This window comes from Anomaloglossus baeobatrachus, chromosome 3, assembly GCF_048569485.1.
Source record: "Anomaloglossus baeobatrachus isolate aAnoBae1 chromosome 3, aAnoBae1.hap1, whole genome shotgun sequence".
In the NCBI taxonomy this organism is placed as follows: Eukaryota; Metazoa; Chordata; class Amphibia; order Anura; family Aromobatidae; genus Anomaloglossus; species Anomaloglossus baeobatrachus.
In genome coordinates this window covers 680,335,356-680,356,637 of record NC_134355.1, presented here as the reverse complement: position 1 = coordinate 680,356,637, position 21,282 = coordinate 680,335,356, and the positions used below count along the sequence as shown (strand labels likewise).

At 45.5% G+C, this 21,282-nt stretch overlaps 1 protein-coding gene across 1 annotated transcript in view; it reads right to left on the bottom strand.

Annotated features, from left to right (window-relative positions):
* PTK2B (protein tyrosine kinase 2 beta) overlaps nt 1-21,282 on the bottom strand; it is a 188,408-nt gene that overhangs the window by 63,104 nt on the left and 104,022 nt on the right. Inside the window, 12 exon segments of the mRNA XM_075341629.1 lie at nt 3,024-3,124; nt 5,784-5,871; nt 6,136-6,233; nt 10,807-10,857; nt 10,945-10,991; nt 13,764-13,803; nt 14,236-14,353; nt 18,332-18,433; nt 20,271-20,294; nt 20,296-20,346; nt 20,786-20,926; nt 21,028-21,082. Of these exon segments, the coding sequence (XP_075197744.1) occupies nt 3,024-3,124; nt 5,784-5,871; nt 6,136-6,233; nt 10,807-10,857; nt 10,945-10,991; nt 13,764-13,803; nt 14,236-14,353; nt 18,332-18,433; nt 20,271-20,294; nt 20,296-20,346; nt 20,786-20,926; nt 21,028-21,082 (916 nt within the window).

Below are 21,282 nucleotides of genomic sequence, written 5' to 3'. Positions count from 1 at the left end.
AAGATGCTTCCGTTGGCGGAGTTCTCCTATAACAACACTCAGAGCAGCTCCACTAAGGTAACGCCCTTTTTTGCTAACTTGGGTTATCATCCGAATGTTTTGCCTAGGTCACCGGTTGCGGTTTCGGTGCCGGCGGTGGAGGACAGATTGACAGAGCTTCGACAGAATCTGGAGGTTCTAAAGGACACTGTGGCTACGGCCCAGGAGCGTTACAAGAGGTCGGCAGACACTCACCGGAAACCGGCACCCATGTATAAGGTAGGGGACTCTGTATGGTTATCCACCAAAAACCTGAGATTGGGTGTTCCTTCGCAGAAGCTGGGACAAAAATTCATCGGTCCGTTTAAGATCACCGGGATCGTGAGCTCTGTGGCCTGTCGGCTACGGTTGCCGCACCATCTAAAGGTACACCCGGTCTTTCATGTGTCTCTCCTCAAACCTGTCTCCCCTAATACGTTTCGTGGTCATGTTGTGCCTCCTCCTCCGCCTGTGATGGTCGACGGCGAGGAGCAGTTCGTGGTTGAGGACATTATTGACTCCCGGCTCCATCGTCGTCGGCTTCAATATCTGGTACGTTGGCAGGGGTACGCCCCCGAGGACGATTCCTGGGAACCGGTGGGTAACATTCGGGCTCCCCGGAAGATCGCTCAGTTTCATCGACGGTTCCCGGACAAGCCGGGCCCTGATCCGTCCTGAGGCCGTCTCTGGGGGGGGGGAGTCATGTCAGGTTTCCAGGTTTTCCAGTTCTCTTTTGAATGAGCTTGCCCTCAGTTAACATGGAGTTTAAGGTTCTGTTGCCCTACTTCCTGTCCAGCTGCTTAAAAGGCCGCCTCTCAGCCCAGTCCAGTGCCTGAGTATACTGCTTGCTGTGTGCTCCTGCTTTGCTGTTTCTACTTCCTGATTGCCTTGGATTCTCCTGGAAATCTACCGACCGACTCTGGACCATACCCGGTTTTCGTCAAGCTGTGCCCGGACTCCGTCTGCCGTCTTGATCAGCACTCTGCCCGGTTCGTAACCACGCTGGACAATCATCCCGTACGGACACTCCTGGACTATACCACTTGCCCCTTGTGTACCGGCTGCTGCGCATTTAGGCCTTCCGGGGTTGATTGCCGGACAGTCCCTGTCCAGGGGTTCGCTCTGGTGGTCTCCCTGGGGGAGTCCGGTGCGTGGCCCCGGGAATCCCCTTCGCTCCGTTGCGTAAAAGTGTTTTGTGTGTTTGTTTTACTGTGTTTATTCCCGTTGTGTATCTACCGTGTGTACATATTATATAACATCTTGTACCAAGAACTCGTCTCTGTTGTCATTGCCCTACGCTATCGAAATCCTCAGAACATACAGTAGTATTACACTGGCACTCTTCTTATAAATATTTATAGGCATTAGATATGAGCGTTTTCTACCATGGTAATACCTTAGTCTGTACCCGATAATGGTTTCATATGTCTCCCGTTCTCCTCCTTTATCACCATCTTATGTACTTAACCTTGTGTAATGTTTGCACTATGCACTTTAAGATTTTCTAAATAAAAATTGATCATTATTCAGCATTTTGCTCAAGTTTCTCTGTTTATATCAATCAGTGAATAGCGCAGGATTGCAGCCCATCCCTTGCCGAATGCCTTTGTACGTGTTTTGATCTAGTTTGCTATATTATAAGACTTCAGTTTTTATTATATTCAGCTTTTTTTGATACTCAAGCAAGCTAAAACCAAACAAAAATGATCTAAGGTCCGTCAACAGCAAATTGTTGACTATTTCCATCTGGCAGCAAAACGGAACAAAGAAAAAAAGTAAAACAAAAAATCTGATTCAATGACCCAATTAGTTTTTGGCACCAGCAACCCAGTGGTGTGATACTATCAAGATTATGGTGGAGAAGGTGGACCTATCTAGGCGGAAAAGACCCGCGTGGACCCATCTAGGCGGAGAAGATCCGGGTGGACCCATCTAGGCGGAGAAGATCCGGGTGGACCCATCTAGGCGGAGAAGATCCGGGTGGACCCATCTAGGCGGAGAAGATCCGGGTGGACCCATCTAGGCGGAGAAGATCCGGGTGGACCCATCTAGGCGGAGAAGATCCGGGTGGACCCATCTAGGCGGAGAAGATCCGGGTGGACCCATCTAGGCGGAGAAGATCCGGGTGGACCCATCTAGGCGGAGAAGATCCGGGTGGACCCATCTAGGCGGAGAAGATCCAGGTGGACCCATCTAGGTGGAGAAGATCCGGGTGGACCCATCTAGGCGGAGAAGACTCTGGCGGACTTCTCTAGGCGGAGAAAACCCTGTTGGACCAATCTCGCCAGAGAAGACTCGGGTGGACCTATCTAGGCGGAGAAGATCCGGGTGGACCCATCTAGGCGGAGAAGATCCGGGTGGACCCATCTAGGTGGAGAAGACCCGGGTGGACCCATCTAGGCGGAGAAGACCCGGGTGGACCCATCTAGGCGGAGAAGACTCTGGCGGACTTCTCTAGGCGGAGAAAACCCTGTTGGACCAATCTCGCCAGAGAAGACTCGGGTGGACCTATCTAGGCGGAGAAGATCCGGGTGGACCCATCTAGGCGGAGAAAATCCGGGTGGACCCATCTAGGTGGAGAAGACCCGGGTGGACCCATCTAGGCGGAGAAGACCCGGGTGGACCCATCTAGGCGGAGAAGACTCTGGCGGACTTCTCTAGGCGGAGAAAACCCTGTTGGACCAATCTCGCCAGAGAAGACTTGGGTGGACCTATCTAGGCGGAGAGATCTCAGGTGGACCTATCTAGGCGGAGAGATCTCGGGTGGACCTATCTAGGCGGAGAGATCTCGGGTGGACCTATCCAGGTGGAGTAAACCCTGGTGGAGCTATCTAGGTGGATTAGACCCTGGCGGAGATATCTAGGCGGAGTGATGAAACTTTTTCAATATTTTTACTGTACTCAGCGATTGAAAATATATACAAATTACATCTTACTTTTCCAAACCTTTTTGCCTTTGCAGACCTGTGTTATCAGGCATTATTGTGGCCTCTGTATCTAATTACCTCCCCAAACGGGTACAGCTCCATCACTATCCAGATGGGGTCTTCTTCAATAATTCCGATCAGCTTCACAATGTGCGGGTGATCCAGTTTCCTCATCAGATCTGTCAGGGAAAAAAAAAAAGTATGAAAGTATTGGACTGGAGGAGTGGTTGGCGGCACTAAAAACATTCTTAAAGGGGCAGTGTTACTAAGGTTAAACTAATCCCAGATCTCGTCCTAAAATCGGATTATTGTGAATGCTGCCCTCCTCTGGTATCCTTATACCCTGGGTTATTGCAAAGTGGTTGGTCGGCATTTCCTCCTTGCACCCCATACTCTGCCCCTTCTCCTTAATATTTGTTTGATCAGCGATTGCTGAGTATTAATAAAAGAAAGCTGATATCCTCCAAAAACAGCGCCACACCAATCCTCAGGTTGTGTACGGTACTGCAGATCAGCTCCACCGAAGAGAATGCGGAAGAACTGAAATACCACACACAGTGTGCAATGTGGTGGGGCATTTTTTTTTGGGAGCGAATGTATTAACCCCTTCACTATAAAGCGATTTTTCATTTTTGTGCTTTTCTTCTTTCCTTCCCTTCTTTACATTGCCATTACTTTTTATTCTTCCATTAATGGAGCTGCACCAGGGCTTTCATATTTTCTTCCCTCTTTTTCTGATGTTTTTATTAACGCAAAAGAGAGTATACAGATAACAGCACAGGATAAAAGCTAATTCTTTTTGTGAGGTAAAACATTTCCCTGCCTGCTTTTGGGGGGGTAAAACATTTCCCTGCTTGTGGGGGGGGGGGGGGGGTAAAACATTTCCCTGCCTGCTTGTGGGTTAAAACATTTCCCTGCCTGTTTGTGAGGTAAAACATTTCCCTGCCTGCTTGTGGGGGGTAAAAACATTTCCCTGCCTGCTTGTGGGGGTAAAAACATTTCCCTGCCTGCTTGTGGGGGTAAAAACATTTCCCTGCCTGCTTGTGGGGGTAAATCATTTCCCTGCCTGCTTGTGGAGGTAAAACATTTCCCTGCCTGCTTGTGGGGGTAAAACATTTCCCTGCCTGCGATGTGGGGGTAAAACATTTCCCTGCCTGCGATGTGGGGGTAAAACATTTCCCTGCCTGCGTGTGGGGTAAAACATTTCCCTGCCTGCGTGTGGGGTAAAACATTTCCCTGCCTGCTTGTGGGGGTAAAACATTTCCCTGCCTGCTTGTGGGGGTAAAACATTTCCCTGCCTGCTTGTGGGGGTAAAACATTTCCCTGCCTGCTTGTGGGGGTAAAACATTTCCCTGCCTGCTTGTGGGGGTAAAACATTTCCCTGCCTGCTTGTGGGGGTAAAACATTTCCCTGCCTGCTTGTGGGGGTAAAACATTTCCCTGCCTGCTTGTGGGGGTAAAACATTTCCCTGCCTGCTTGTGGGGGTAAAACATTTCCCTGCCTGCTTGTGGGGGTAAAACATTTCCCTGCCTGCTTGTGGGGGTAAAACATTTCCCTGCCTGCTTGTGGGGGTAAAACATTTCCCTGCCTGCTTGTGGGGGTAAAACATTTCCCTGTCTGCTTGTGGGGGTAAAACATTTCCCTGCCTGCTTGTGGGGGTAAAACATTTCCCTGCCTGCTTGTGGGGGTAAAACATTTCCCTGCCTGCTTGTGGGGGTAAAACATTTCCCTGTCTGCTTGTGGGGGTAAAACATTTCCCAGCCTGCGTGTAGGGTAAAACATTTCCCTGCCTGTGTGTGGGGTAAACATTTCCCTGCCTGCGTGTGGGGTAAAACATTTCCCTGCCTGCGTGTGGGGTAAAACATTTCCCTGCCTGCGTGTGGGGTAAAACATTTCCCTGCCTGCGTGTGGGGTAAAACATTTCCCAGCCTGCGTGTGGGGTAAAACATTTCCCAGCCTGCGTGTGGGGTAAAACATTTCCCAGCCTGCGTGTGGGGTAAAACATTTCCCAGCCTGTTTGTGGGGTAAAACATTTCCCAGCCTGCGTGTGGGGTAAAACATTTCCCAGCCTGTTTGTGGGGTAAAACATTTCCCTGCCTGCGTGTGGGGTAAAACATTTCCCTGCCTGCGTGTGGGGTAAGACATTTCCCAGCCTGCGTGTGGGGTAAGACATTTCCCTGCCTGTTTGTGGGGTAAAACATTTCCCTGCCTGTTTGTGGGGTAAAACATTTCCCTGCCTGTTTGTGGGGTAAAACATTTCCCTGCCGTTTTTTAAAAAATGTTTTACCTCAAATAAATAATTATTTGTGATCCTGTGCTGTAATGTCTGTATACTTTTTTTTCTTCCTCCTCGGCCCAGGAGATGTGGTATGATCAGACCATGTCCCTGTACGGTCAGACACAGCCATTACACAGTACATAGCAAGGGCACATATATAAAAGATTAAAAAAAAGTTCCTGTGCTGAGATAAACACATCCAATTGTGGAACTTATTATTCCAATATCTATTGATTAAAATTAACTTTATTTGTGGGAAAACCCCTTTAAATCCAGATGTCAGAGCCTGACTGACTCCTTAGCTCTGATCTCTGCTGTTAGATGAAGGTGCAGGCTGTATTACACAGATGGCACTTGGCATGTATGGTACTGGCTCAGCACTTGAGCCTGCTTTATATAAGTGGAATTGACATAGGACCATTACCTGCTTATTGTCAAAAAGGGCACAGAAGCATCACATACGATTTTCAATTGATCAAAGTACCATGATGGAATTTGTTTTCCATTCCCCCCTCCCATATTGAGGTTTCCAAATGTAGCGGAGTGCACAGGACACTCACAGGCTTCGCTCATGAACTTTTCCTTGACGTCCGGAGCGCAGTCCTTCTTACACGTCTTCACGGCGACGTTCACCTTCTCCCCTTTCAGCTGAGAATAGAAGAATGATAATTCCATCAGTCTATACACCTCCCGCAAAAACCGGGACAACGGCGCCAAAAGGTAGTCATTATAAAGCAGGTATGGTAAACACGACCAGAAGACCCCGCCCTATAGTTCCCCAATGGGTGCAAAACTACAACTCCCAGCATGCCCGAACAGATTTTGCACCCTCTGGAGAGGTCGAGACCACCAGCCACAGGGGGAGGGGGGGGGGGGTCTTATGGTTGTGGTTTATCACAGGCATATACGCACCTCATTCTTATACACGCCATCATAGACTTCACCGAAGAAGCCTTCTCCGAGGATCCTCCCCAGCACGACGTCACTGCGGCTCATAGTATAGCGGAGACCTGTGAGGGAAAGAAATGCAGCATCAGTGACCGGCGGTGTCCGAGTGAGAGGACGGAGCTTTACTCAAAAATGTTGTTTTTGCACTTTGGGTCAGATTTGTCAAAAATGTCTAAAAAGAAAGCAATATGCATAGCGACCAATCAGAGCGCAGCTTTCATTTTCCCAAAGCAGTTTATGAGAAGAAAGCTGTGCTGTGATTGGTTGCTATGGATAACCAAGCCAGTATTTCCATTAGACCCTTTTGATAAATGAGGTCTTATGTTTTTTTTACTTAGTTTGTCCCAAGAGCCATCTTTTTTTTTTGTTTCTGACCACGATGGTTTGTTTACATGACGAGTTGTTGTTCCCATATCGACCAATCACAGTGCAGCTTTTATTTTACCACAGCAGTTTATGAAATGAAAGCTGTGCCGTTATTGGTTGCTATGGGCAACCAAGCCAATAATCCCTTCAGACACACTTGATAAATGAGACCTTATGTTTTTTGCTCCATTTGTCCCAAAAGCCATGTTTTGGTTTTTTCTGACCATGAGGCCTTCTTTTTTACATGACGAGTTGTTGTTCCTATAGTGACCAATCACAGGACAGCTTTCATTTTCCCAAAGCAGTTTATGAAATGAAAGCTGTGCAGTGATTGGTTGCTATGGACAACCAAGCCAGTATTCCCTTTAGACACTTTTGATGACTGAGGCCTTATGTTTTTTACTCTCTTTGTTCTAAGAGCCATCATTATTTTTGGTTTCTGACCAAAAGGGCTTGTTTTTTACATGACGAGTTGTTGTTTCTATAGTGACCAATCACAGCGCAGTTTTTATTTCACCAAAGCAGTTTATGAGATGAAAGCTGTGCCGTGATTGGTTGCTATGGACAACAAAGTCCATTAAATGAGGCCTTATGTTTTTTTACTCCATTTATCCCAAGAATCATTTGTTTTTCTGTCCACGATGGCTTGTTTTTTACAGGACGCATTGTTTTTCCTAATGACACCAATCATTTTACCACATAATGTACTGAAAAATAGTGCGGTGAACTAAAATGCAATTCCGCCATTGTTTTTGGGGTTTCATTTTTCACAGCATTCAAAAAACAGTGGTTTGGGGTTTTTTTTTTTTTTTTTAATTTTATTTTTCGGTCGATAGAGCTGTATTGGGGCTGGTTTCTTTTAGTGCTGAGCAGTAGTTTTTATTGCTGTCATTTACATTATTTTGGTTGGTTTTACTTGCATTTTTTGGGGGAGGTGAATGCTAATTTTTTTTGGACCTTTATAGTTATGGCAAAAAGGAATAGACTTATTTATTTTATTTTTGCATGAGGAAAGGATGGGGGGGGGGGGGGGTTTACAATTTTTTTTCAATTTTTAATTTTTTTTTTTTTTACTTTCTTTAGGGGACTAGAATTTGCGATAGTTTTATCATTAATGCCGTGTTGTGAAATGGAAAAGGGGCACAAAGATGGCAGCATCCGGGTCATTCTGCAGCTCATCGGCCCACCACAATCATGGTGAAGGGAAAGGCAGTCGGCACATATCCAGCCGATAGACGGAAGACCCCAGTTCTCAACAAAATGGTGCTTGAAAGTTTGTGAATCCTTCAGAATTTTCCATTTTTAAGGATAAATTTCACCTAAACCTACATCGGATTTTCACATGAATCCTGAAAGTAGATAAAGAACCAAATCAAAGGAACGAGTCAAAAATATTAGTCCTTTTCTAAATTATGTAAATGATTTAATATCACATGTCTGTGAATGACAGAAGTATGTGACCCCCTAGGATTAGCAGATAATTTGAAGGTGAAATTAGAATTTGGGGTTTTCAATCAATGGGATAACAATCCTGGGAGTGGGCGACCTGTTTTATTTAAAGAACAGGGATATATCAAAGTCTGATTGTCAAGAGGAACTATGGAAATAGCGGGAAACCGGGGCCCCTAAGCTGACCATCAGACTTGGAAGCCCAGTGTTATCCCTATACACCTAATGGTGGGGATGTCTGAGTCTCCTCCCTGGCTCTGATCCTGACCTGCCCTGATCTTTTACCCCCTCCCCCATTGGGATCCAGGACAGGAGTGTGCTTTAACCCACAGAAATAGACAAACAGGTGGAACGAAAACTCTGACACACCACGCTCACACAGAGGTATAAGACTATAAGAGATTAGGAGGAAAACAAGAGCAGGGTGGAAAGAACAAGATGAAGGTAAGCTCCACAACAACACCAAGCACAAATCAGCTCTTTCTCTAGCAAGTCTGGGACACCACAACTCACAGACCAACACAGCATAAACTATAGTTGGCGTAGGTAGAATATTTCCTCCAGCATAAAAATGAAAGGAGAGGAAGTGATTGGCTTCCTTACAACATGTGATCGAAGAAGTTTAACGAGTAGGCTAGCCTGTCTATGTATGAGCACACAACAGGTCTAGGCCCAGGTGCATCTGAGTTGATCAGAAACACCAGAGAAACCATTGGGAGAAGTATCAGACTCTGCAATATGAACAGAGCCTGTCGCCACCATGACAGTCGGCGAATTTTGTGCAAAACTCTCTGTGACACTGATCATCTTCACAAGACATGTGTCATGGCATAAACAAAGATGTGAAGCAGAGCTGTTGATGCTTTTCCAGCTTGAAAGGTTACAAAACCAACTCTAAAGAGATTGAACTCCACCAATCCATAATCTAGACAAAAAACTGATGGCACTCCCAAACATGCAGTGTGAACAGGTGCATAACATAGTGAACATAATAGCCACGTGGCTACTGGTCAGATATAGAAATGGCCATTTTTGTATGCTAAATATCTCAATTTGTTCTTAGATTTCCTTTAGCAGTAATGCATGTCTATATTCTCACACTCTTGGTTTGCATGCTTTAACATTTCAGAGTGCAGCTGTCATTTTTTTTGCAATTTCCACCAATCCATAGTCAGACTGAATATGTACAAATGTAGAAAATTCAAAAAGACCATTATTATCCTCCCCAGGATTGGGTGGCCAAAAAAGATCACTCCAACATCAAAGCGTATTATAGTGCGTGAGGTCAAAAAGGAACCCAAGGTCACTTCTAAGCAACTAAAGGCCTCTCTCACATTAGCTAATATTAATGTTCATGAGTCCACAAAACAATAATGGTATACTAGGGACTGCTGATAAGTCTTTGGCTTTGTCAACCCTTTTTGTTTCTATGGTAACGAATGTTAAATCACATGAAAGCCTTATGTGTCTAAAATATGTTTTCAAAATTTTGTGTTTGTTGCTTATGGGACCAGTGTTCTACGCACGCGGGAAAACAAAATGACAGTCTAATGCGATATTCCCAGCAACTGAGAGAAAGAATTCTTGTTTCTCCAAGGAAAGTCCGCGAAGGATATTCATGGTGATATGTCGCAGACATTGGGGGATCAATGCCCTTCATATTCCACAGTTAAGAACTGGGTTGCCAAATTTAAAACGGGGACTTCAGCCCCAATGATGAGGAACGTCCTGGACGACTGAGAGTGGTTGTTCCAGAGATCGTCGATGCTGTGCACAACCTCATACTGGAGAATCCACGAATTTCAGCTAAAGCAATAGCAGACATCATGGGGATTTCCCGGGAACGTGTTTGTGTCAGTATCCATGAACATTTGGACATGAGGAAGTGATCTGCAAAGTGGGTCCCCAAATGTCTGACAACAGATCAGAGAAGCATGTGAATGAGAACTTCCCGGTCCATTTGTCAGCATTTCCAGACTGATAAGAACTTCCTGGATCGACTGGTCACTATGGACGAGACCTGGATTTATATTTGTATGACCCTGAAAACAAGGAGCAGTCAAAAGAGTGGAGGCACAGTGGTTCTCCTCGTCCAAAGAAGTTCAGGGTGCAAACTTCAGCCACTAAGGTGATGGCGTCTGTGTTCTGGGATAAGGAGGGCGTTCTGCTAGTGGACTACCTTCAAAAGGGTTCCACCATCAATGCAAGGTATTACATCAAACTTCTGGACCAATTGACGGCAGCCTTGAAGGCCAAAAGTTGCGGCAAGCTGTCCAAAGGAATCTTGTTACTGCAAGACAACGCCTCCACGGCAAAACTGGCAGAGGTGGGCTTCCAGCTGGTTGACCACCCACCTTATTCACCAGATCTACCTCCCTCCAACTATCATCTGTTTCCAAGCCTGAAGAAACACCTCAAGGATAAAAATGTCACACCATTTCTGATGTCATGGCTCCTATGGATGCCTGGTTTGAGGAACAACCAAAATCCTTCTTTTTGCTCGGCTTACAGAACTTGGAATACTTGGTTCTCCATCTACTTTTAGGATTTGTATGATGTCGTTTTAGGTCCGACTTATACAAAAATAAGGAAAGTTCTGAAGGGTTCACAAACTTTAAAGCACCACCGTAGATGGGACACCCATTTATGACATGCCTTGTGGATATCACAGCTGGGTGTAGTCCATGCTGTGATATCTGTAATGATCAGGCATGACCAGGTCGGTGTATCTCGTGGATGGTCACTTGCTAGCGGTGATTATTGCCGGAGCTTCCCTTTAAGCTCACAATGCACGGAGGTTATATAATGTAGGTCCCGTACCTGCGGACTTCTGCTCGCCCACTTCTGGTATTTCAGCGTATATATCAGACTCTAGATTGGGAAAGACATTTATAAAACAAAGAAATAATTATTATTTTATTAGTGAACTGCAGGAAGCCACAGATCTACAGAACTCACCGAAGCTGCCCCCTTCTTCCAGTCTCGGACTCCTCTCCGGTATGTCTCTGGGAAGGAAATAGGGAACTTTAGATGATTATCTCCTTTCCTAGGTCTTAAATTTTGTCTTGATTAATATCTCCATATATATTTTGTTTACACAAGGCTGCAAGTTAAAAAAATAACTACCTGCAGCTGCCACTAGAGGGAGTGCACAGACTATTGAGGTTATTGTGCAATCTGTACAGTGGGAGCTCCCTCTAGTGGTGGCTACAAGTATTCAGAATTTTATTATTTCAAGGCTAATAATTCACTCAGTTTATGCTGCCATCTCTATGGTGTATAGCATGGTGTCACTGGATTTTTGCAGCAGTTTTTATAAAGTCACTGTTTATCAGCTGCAGAGGAGTTCCTCATGTCCACTCAGCACCATGTACAGTATAAGCCAAAAGTTTGGACACACCTTCTCATTCAAAGAGTTTACTTTATTTTCATGACTCTGAAAATTGTAGATTCACATTGAAGGCATCAAAACTATGAATTAACACATGTGGGATGAAATACTTAACAAAAAAGTGTGAAACAACTGAAAATATGTCTTATATTCTAGGTTCTTCAGAGTAGCCGCCTTTTGCTTTGATTACTGCTTTGCACACTCTTGGTATTCTCTTGATGAGCTTCAAGAGGTAGTCACCGGAAATGGTTTTCCAACAGTCTTGAAGGAGTTCCCAGAGATGCTTAGCACTGGTTGGCCCTTTTGCCTTCACTCTGCGGTCCAGCTCACCCCAAACCATCTCGATTGGGTTCAGGTCTGGTGACTGTGGAGTCCAGGTCATCTGGCATAGCACCCCATCACTCTAGTTCTTAGTCAAATAGCCCTTACACAGCCTGGAGGGGTGTTTGGGGTTATTGTCCTGTTGAAAAATAAATGATGGTCCAACTAAACGCAAACCGGATGGACTAGCATGCCGCTGCAAGATGCTGTGGTAGCTATGCTGGTTCTGTATGCCTTCAATTTTGAATACATCCCCAACAGTGTCACCAGCAAAGCACCCCCACACCATCACACCTCCTCCTCCATGCTTCACTGTGGGAATCAGCCATGTAGAGTCCATCCGTTCACCTTTTCTACAAAGACACGGTGGTTGGATCCAAAGATCTCAAATTTGGACTCATCAGACCAAAGCACAGATTTCCACTGGTCTAATGTCCATTCCTTGTGTTCTTTAGCCCAAACAAGTCTCTTCTGCTTGTTGCCTGTCCTTAGCAGTGGTTTCCTAGCAGCTATTTTACCATGAAGGGGTGCTGCACAAAGTCTCCTTTTAACAGTTGTTCTAGAGATGTGTCTGGTGCTAGACCTCTGTGTGGCATTGACCTGGTCTCTAATCTGAGCTGCTGTTAACTTGTGATTTCTGAGGCTGGTGACTTGGATAAACTTATCCTCTGCAGCAGAGGTGACTCTTGGTCTTCCTTTCCTGGGGCGGTCCTCATGTAAGCCAGTTTCTTTGTAGCGTTTGATGGCTTTTGCCACTGCACTCGGATACTTTCAAAGTTTTCCCAATTTTTCGGACTGACTGACCTTCATTTCTTAAAGTAATGATGGCCTCTCGTTTTTCTTTACTTAGAATTTGTATTATGGCAAGAAAAAAGCAGCTAACAGTCTATTCAGTAGGACTATCAGCTGTGTATCCACCAGACTTCTGCACAAAACAACTGATGGTCCCAACCCCATTTATAAGGCAAGAAATCCCACTTATTAAACCTGACAGGGCGCACCTGTGACGTGAAGACCATTTCCGGTGACTACCTCTTGAAGCTCATCAAGAGAATGCCAAGAGTGCGCAAAGCAGTAATCAAAGCAAAAGGTGGCTACTCTGAAGAACCTAGAATATAAGACATATTTTCAGTTGTTTCACACTTTTGTGTTAAGTATTTCATTCCACATGTGATAATTCATAGTTTTGATGTCTTCAATGTGGATCTACAATTTTCAGAGTCATGAAAATAAAGAAAACTCTTTGAATGAGAAGCTGTGTCCAAACTTTTGGTCAGTACTGCATTTATGAGCTATGCATGACTCCATTGGTGGGAATGTGTACTCAGCTAGTCCTTCTCACAGATGAGAGTTTGGTACATTTGTATCCAGTTTGGAGAAATAAACATTCCGAACTCCAAATTGATACAATGTATCAGCGCAGGACAAATGTAACTAAGTCCCAGGACAGGCTGGTGATCTGTGCTGCCGATTTCTTCATGTCACAAAGGATTATCCAGACTGGATATCAAAAGTAACAGCCCCCCAGGTGCGAAAATTATTACATCTGCACAGATAGAATGGAATTATTCCATTCATTGACAGCAAGTCAAGAACTTAGAAAAGGTGAAAAATTGAAGTATAAGGTCTAACCAGAAAGTTGCAAAACTTTTTTTTTTTGCACAATTCATAAGCTACAAAATAGGAAAACTTGCAACAAACATATTTTACTATTTCTATACTATCATGTCCTAATTGTCGTCTTCTAGATGGAATACAATATATTGGTACATTACGTCCTGGAGAGCGCCCGGCCAGGATGACAGCTCTATAATGGCCAGGACAGAAAAAAAAAACCCTCTATCAGTTTCTGGTATAAAAATAGAAAAAAAAAAAAGTTTTTCTGGTCTTCTGCTGCCACCTACAGGATGATTTGAGGATTGCATGCCGAATGGAACTCAATAAATCAAACTGTTTACTAAAACAAATGTAACTAAGAAAATAACTAAATCTGACAGATCTCCATGTATCAAAGCGAGAAAGAATCACAACCATGATTTCATAGAACTGCGGTGCTTTTACTTACTGGGTGGGGATACGAGGCAGGCTGATGCGTTTGTCGTTTTCTGTGATATAAAATAATATAAAGTCCTCAATCATGTTATAACATAAGTAACATAATACGTTCAGCTCCTAATATCTGTCATTATACCTATAGATGGGGGTACAGGCTATAAAGGGGTGTGGAGGATCAGTCACCACCTGGCTATACTGTTTGAGGACAATCAATGGCCCCGATAAGACCAGTATAATCAATGGCTCATTGTAGGTGGGGGCCAGATTGGGGCTCAGGTGTCCTGTATTCCCATCCTGTTCAGGAGACTTGTCATATCCAATTAATTGACACTTCGCGCTCTGGCACCTGGTCATCCAGGGAAGGTTGTCATATTACCCCCATGTACAGTATGGCAAACGTATGTGGCTATATGGGTCAGAGCCCGTTGCCATTGGATGACAATGCCCCATCATTATAAGTGCAGAGGTCACAATGTGTTCACCTTTCCCAGGATAGACAATGAGGGATTCCTGAGATTCGTTCTGCAGCCGGCAGTATCCATCGATAAGGTCGGCCATGTTTTCCGCCACCGCCAACGACGCCGTCTTGATGGCTAATGGCTTAAAATCACAAAACAGATAACGGTATAATACATTAATGTAAGAAAGGTAAAGGGGGTGCACTTACTTTCAAAATTAGTGCCACACCTGTCCACAGAGTCTGGAATTGGATATGGTCACTGACTTCACCAGACAAACCAGAGGGAAGCTTCAACAGGCTCTGTACAAGCTGCCGATCCGTTTCCTTTAGCTACGGTCAGTGTGAAAGCTGCCTATCTTGACGCATGCAGTATAATAGAAGATCTACTGATGGTCAGTAATATCACCAGTCCCCCCCTCCGATAACCCCAGCTCATGCTGTGTCTTCGTTAACTATCCTTTTCTTTTTGATTTTGCTGGTGTGAAAGCTGCCCATCTTGATGCATGCAGTATAACATCGTAGATCCAGTAGACTCGTCTGGAAGTGGACAGTTTCCATAAGGTCTACTAATGGTCAATAATATCACCAGTCTACCCTCCGATAACCCCAGCTCATGTTCTGTCTTCAATAACGATCCTTTTCTCTTTGCCCCGGCTAGTGTGAAAGCTGCTTATCTTGACACATGCAGTATAATACAGTAGATCCAGTAGACTTGCCTGGATCTGGAGAATTCCCATAAGGTCTACTAATGGTCAGGAATATCACCAGTCCACCCTCCGATAACGAAGACGCAGCATGAGCTGGGGTTAACTATCCTTTTCTTTTTGATTCTGCTAGTGTGACAGCTGCCTATCTTGATGCATGCAGTATAACACAGTAGATGCAGTAGACTTGTCTGAAACTGGAGAGTTCCCATAAGGTCTACTAAAAGGTCAGTAATATCACCAGTCCACCCTCCGATAACCCTAGTTCATATTCTGTCTTCAATAACGATCCTTTTCTCTTTGCTACTACCAGTGTGAAAGCTGCCTATCTTGACACATGCAGTATAATACAGTAGATCCAGCAAACTTGTCTGGAACTGGACAGTTTCCAGAAGATCTACCAAATAGTCAGTAATATCATGAGTCCACCCCCGATAACCTCAGCTCATGCTCGGTTTTCAGTAAGTATCCTTTTACCATTACTACTGCCAGTGTGACAGCTGCCTATCCGGATTGATTTCAGTAAAATAAAATAATCTTGTAGTTATGATACCCTTTAATGCAAAGTGTCCAGACTCCTTAGGTCTCCTCATCAGGCATGGTATAACCAAGTATCTGAGGAATGGAACTGATACGATTATATCTGACTGGCTGTAGACAATGGACTGTTTGATGTATGTCGGGTGTCATGTAGGCCAGTAAGGCAATTCCCGATGCATCAATGTCTGGATTGAAGCATTTACATTTTTATGGTGGTCACAAGTTGATTTATGTTTTTGAGTGATCCAATGTCAAGTTTATGGTCAGATGAAATGTATTAATTCTTTCACGATCCTCCCACGTCTTTTGGCAAAATCAAAACAAGCCTTCAATTTTTGGCTGTAAGGCTTTTTTCTGGCCACTCTTCCATAAAGGCCAACTCTATGAAGCGTACAGTGAAGCGTATTTTTTTTGAGAACCCAATCCTGACTTTGCAGATCTCCTTGGTCTGGTCTTTGTGGTGCTGTTTGGACACCCTCTTGGCCTTCATGGTGCTGTTTGGATGCCTCCATGGCCTTCGTGGTGCTGTTTGGACGCCTCCTTGGCCTTCGTGGTGCTGTTTGGACGCCTCGTTGGCCTTCGTGGTGCTGTTTGGACGCCTCCTTGGCCTTCGTGGTGCTGTTTGGACGCCTCCTTGGCCTTCGTGGTGCTGTTTGGACGCCTCCTTGGCCTTCGTGGTGCTGTTTGGACGCCTCCTTGGCCTTCGTGGTGCTGTTTGGACGCCTCCTTGGCCTTCGTGGTGCTGTTTGGACGCCTCCTTGGCCTTCGTGGTGCTGTTTGGACGCCTCCTTGGCCTTCGTGGTGCTGTTTGGATGCCTCCTTGGCCTTCGTGGTGCTGTTTGGACGCCTCCTTGGCCTTCGTGGTGCTGTTTGGACGCCTCCTTGGCCTTCGTGGTGCTGTTTGGACACCACATTGGCCTTCATGGTGTTGTTAGGACAACACATTGGTCTTCATGGTGTTGTTTGGATACCTCCTTGGTCTTCATGGTGTTGTTTGGATACCTCCTTGGTCTTCATGGTGTTTGGATACCTCCTTGGTCTTCATGGTGTTGTTTGGATACCTCCTTGGTTTTCATGGTGTTGTTTGGATACCTCCTTGGTCTTCATGGTGTTGTTTGGAGATCTCCTTGGTCTTCATTATATTGTTTCGTTAGTGGTGCCTCTTGCTTAATGGTGTTGCAGCCTCAGTAGCCTTTCAGAAAAGGTATGTATATACTGACACTATGGGGAGATAAGGTATGCACACCAGTGACTATGTAAGGGGAATACATGAAATAGCAGAAACTGCTGTGTGAATACTGACTTGAAAAATCCAATAGCTATATGCAAGAGTGAAATGTGAAAAATGGAATCTGCATTACTGCCATGAACATATGAATCAAGAGAAATTTAGCTACTGAATTGATCAATGCAATAGAGCCCCAACACTACGCCAAAGTATTTCTCTACGTTGGGGTCCCTAGCTTGTGTGTGTCCTCTCATGCAGTTAAAAAACTTACCGTGTATGGGAAGCTGAGACCCAGGCTATTACTTTGGCGTAGTGTTGGGGCTCTATTGCATTGATCAATTCAGTAGCTAAATTTCTCTTGATTCATATGTTCATGGCAGTAATGCAGATTCCATTTTTCACATTTCCACTCTTGCATATAGCTATTGGATTTTTCAAGTCAGTATTCACACAGCAGTTTCTGCTATTCCATGTATTCCCCTTACATAGTCACTGGTGTGCATACCTTATCTCCCCATAGTGATGTTTTTTACGTTTTTGCACCCAGTTCAGACTTAGAATGGTGTTCCAAACGTTATTCCTTATTTGTATATACTGACAGACCCAGGACACATATATTGCACAGAGGTGGACGTCCTCTCATAAGCATGTGACTTATGTAGGCAATTGCTTGCACCACAACATTTTTAGAGGCTTCATAACAAAAGGGGTGAATACATAGGCACAATGCAATTTTTATTTATTTTATCCCATAAATGTAATTTTGTCTATATTTGTCACTTCACTTCCCCAGTTTAGACTATTTAGAGCTGATGGACCCATTGTGGATAGCTTCATCAAAAGGTCCAAGGTGTCCTGTAAATAGCTGGTTGTGTTTCTTACCAGCGGTTGAAGGACATTCTCTGCCCACCTTAAGATTATGTAATTAAGTGTTCCCACCCCTGAGATGTCTAACCCTGTGGGCGGCCTGGCTTATGAATCTTGGGAAGCGTGCCCTTTCCTAGGTTTGTCAGGTGTAAAGTCCAACAGGTTTGTAGAGGCCTCTAATGACCCTCTTCAACGCCCTCATATATTTTGGAGTTGGGTCATCATCCAGTTTGAGGTGATACTGTAAGTCCTTCAGCTGTCATGCAGGACAACTTTATGAACGTGACATTTTCACACCGGTCTACCCATGTTCAGTGACCGAACCTCCCTCCCAAAATTCTGGTCCATGGTTTGTCTCAAACAACTGTCCCTTTTCCCTTTGCTATTGCCCGTGTGAAAGCTGCCTATCATGGTGCATGCAGTACAACTTGATAAACGGGACAGTTCCAGTCTATCAATGACCAGACCATCCCCGAATAATCCAGGCCTATGCTCTACCTCTTTGCTCTGCCACTTTGTGAAAGCTGCTTATCTTGACCTGTGCAGCACCACTGATGATCTGTTATTCATAGATACTTATGGTGAAGTATGGACCGACTGTGAGCACGGAAAAGCCAAAAGAATAAGCCGGAGTACACATAGGAGCACGTCCACAGCATTGTACATTTAAACTACCATTTACTTTTTGACTTTATTATAGTGTATATGTTCATTTTGTGTTTTTCTTTTGGGTAGGTGGTACAATCTCAGCATCTATGAGTATCTATTGACTAGTTTACCTGGGGTGCACCGGATATCCCCAATAATAGCAGTGCCCGTAGATCCTCCAGTAATGAACACTTGATAGATTTAATCTGTTTGAACTCGGCAAAGCACGTGGGCTGCGGAGACAGAGAAGAGGCAATAAATATCACACCGATCACCATGCACCATTACCACAATTTCCAGGACTGCTGCCGTGTACAAGACCAAGGCCCCCCCGGACTCAGAAGCCCCCCCCCTCCAGACTCACAAGGCCCCCCCCCCCTCCAGACTCACAAGGCCCCCCCCCCTCCAGACTCACAAGCCCCCCCCCCCCCTCCAGACTCACAAGGCCTCCCCCCCCTCCAGACTCACAAGGCCCCCCCCCTCCAGACTCACAAGGCCCACCCCCCAGACTCACAAGCCCCCCCCCCCCCTCCAGACTCACAAGGCCCCCCCCCCTCCAGACTCACAAGGCCCCCCCTCCCCTCCAGACTCACAAGGCCCCCCTCCCCTCCAGACTCACAAGGCCCCCCTCCCCTCCAGACTCACAAGGCCCCCCTCCCCTCCAGACTCAGAAGGCCCCTCCCCTCCAGACTCAGAAGGCCCCTCCCCTCCAGACTCAGAAGGCCCTCCCCTCCAGACTCAGAAGGCCCCTCCCCTCCAGACTCAGAAGGCCCCTCCCCTCCAGACTCAGAAGGCCCCTCCCCTCCAGACTCAGAAGGCCCCTCCCCTCCAGACTCAGAAGGCCCCTCCCCTCCAGACTCAGAAGGCCCCTCCCCTCCAGACTCAGAAGGCCCCTCCCCTCCAGACTCAGAAGGCCCCTCCCCTCCAGACTCAGAAGGCCCCTCCCCTCCAGACTCAGAAGGCCCCTCCCCTCCAGACTCAGAAGGCCCCTCCCCTCCAGACTCAGAAGGCCCCTCCCCTCCAGACTCAGAAGGCCCCCCCCAGACTCAGAGTAATTGATTCCACTTTTCTTGGCATGAACATCGATGCTATGTAGATATGGCAAAATACGTAAATGATTGCTCATTTTATACTAGAGAACTTCCAAAAACAGAGCTAGGTTTCTCCCCACACAATAAAGGTGAAAACATGAAAAAAACCTTAGACAAGTTGTGTCTGTAAGCCACTAGATACCTGGAACTTAATTTGACAATTAGCCACTGGGAATCTTACCACCAAAACACTGGACACCAGGTTTTCCAAAAATCCACTTGTCATTAGCGAATCAATGGGACACTGAACTGCTAGACACAGTGTTTCATCAATCCCACTGGACACCAGGCACAATATGGGACACCCAACCCCATGACATTGGAGAGTATGTCAATATTCAAACTAAGATACACGAGGATCATCTGGGACCCCCAACTACTCGTCAAACTAGACAGATTCTTTACTACCTTACTACTAGACACCAAGGACCATCTGGAATACCCAGCCACTAGACCACAAATAAAGAGATCACTGCCAAATTCACCGACTGAACAGCTAGGACCATTAAGGTCAGTGAACCACTAGACACCAGACACAGTTTCATCTGTCAATCAACTAGAGACCCTTTGGGGCACCCATCCACTGGACAACAAAGAATGCCCTCATCACCAAGTTACAGGTCATCATGCATCATCTGGTACACCCAACCACTACATACCAGCCACCTTCTCTTCAGCCAAATAGCTGGACACCAGAGATCATTAGTGACAACTAATCCTTAGAAACCATAAACTAAGTGTGGGACAAAAAACAACTGAAGTATGAACCAAACCATGTAGACATAAGGAACTGGGTCATGAAACCACCGAACACTATCTAGCCTACTAAACCCTTCAGATCCTGGGTTCCTTTGTGGACAACAACGACCTGTAAATAACTCCGGGATGCATTCAGTGGTGGCCACCATATTGTCCGACAAAACAAGACACCAGATAATCCACCCAATCAGTTCACTACAAAGCATTAATGGTCACTGACCTTGGAATCCTTAGTGGTGAGTTGTCCGTACCCCCTTCGGACCTATGACCAGATCCACAGTGATACTCCATCCTTGCTAAAGAGTAAAGAAACAAATCATTAATCAGTTTAATGTGACCATAAGAAGAGGGCACCAACCTTCTTCAACCAATGCCCAAATACCTTGGAGAACCATAGGGGCCCAAGCTAAGAACCAAAAGCTTCACCAACATTTTGGTGAACCAAAATGGTGAGTCCAAATTTGGGGAATAAATGCCTCTAAAATGTGGCCCTAAAAAGGTTCTCTTGACCAAAAGTTGATCCCAGAGTATCCAGCTGCCCTGACTTCCTGTGATCAGCTGTGGAGGAGGTTACACCAACTGTTCACTTTCCTGCACTGCCCCCCACAAGGGAAATTTGGAATTGCAGTACCCACTGACTGTAATGCCTAGTTCTCCAGAGTGGTCTGCTGGTTCTTACAATTCCTCCATGGTCCCGGGGAACTAGATTTAGACTACAGTAATGGAAGTCCTCACCGCAAGTTCACATCTGTAGGTCTCCTGATCGATGGAGGTGAAGCTGGAGAGGGTGTTCAGGAAACGCATGATGCACTCGTCCTCCCGCAGGGATCCGTACTGCTGGAACGTCTGCTGGATCATCTTCCGGAACTGCTTGGGCTACACAAAGAACATAGGGATAAAAAGGATCTCTTGTGGAAAGACCGCTGTGGAGGAACCCCGAAAACTCCTCTTTTTTCTGACTTTGACCCAGATTTTACCTTTAAACTTTCTTGCATTTGTTTGGGGAAAAATAAGTCCAGTCCAACTTCTTTCCTGTACGCAGAAATACATAATATCAAAAGTTTAATGGAGCCCCCACACCCAAATATACAACCCATCTATAAACCCCTATTCGACCAATTCTGCACTTTATTTTTTCCTGGTTTGGTGGGGGATGATAGGCATTGAATAAGACCCTCAATCCAATGAAAGAGAAGAGTTGTGTTCCTGTATACCCCTGACGCCTGGGGTAG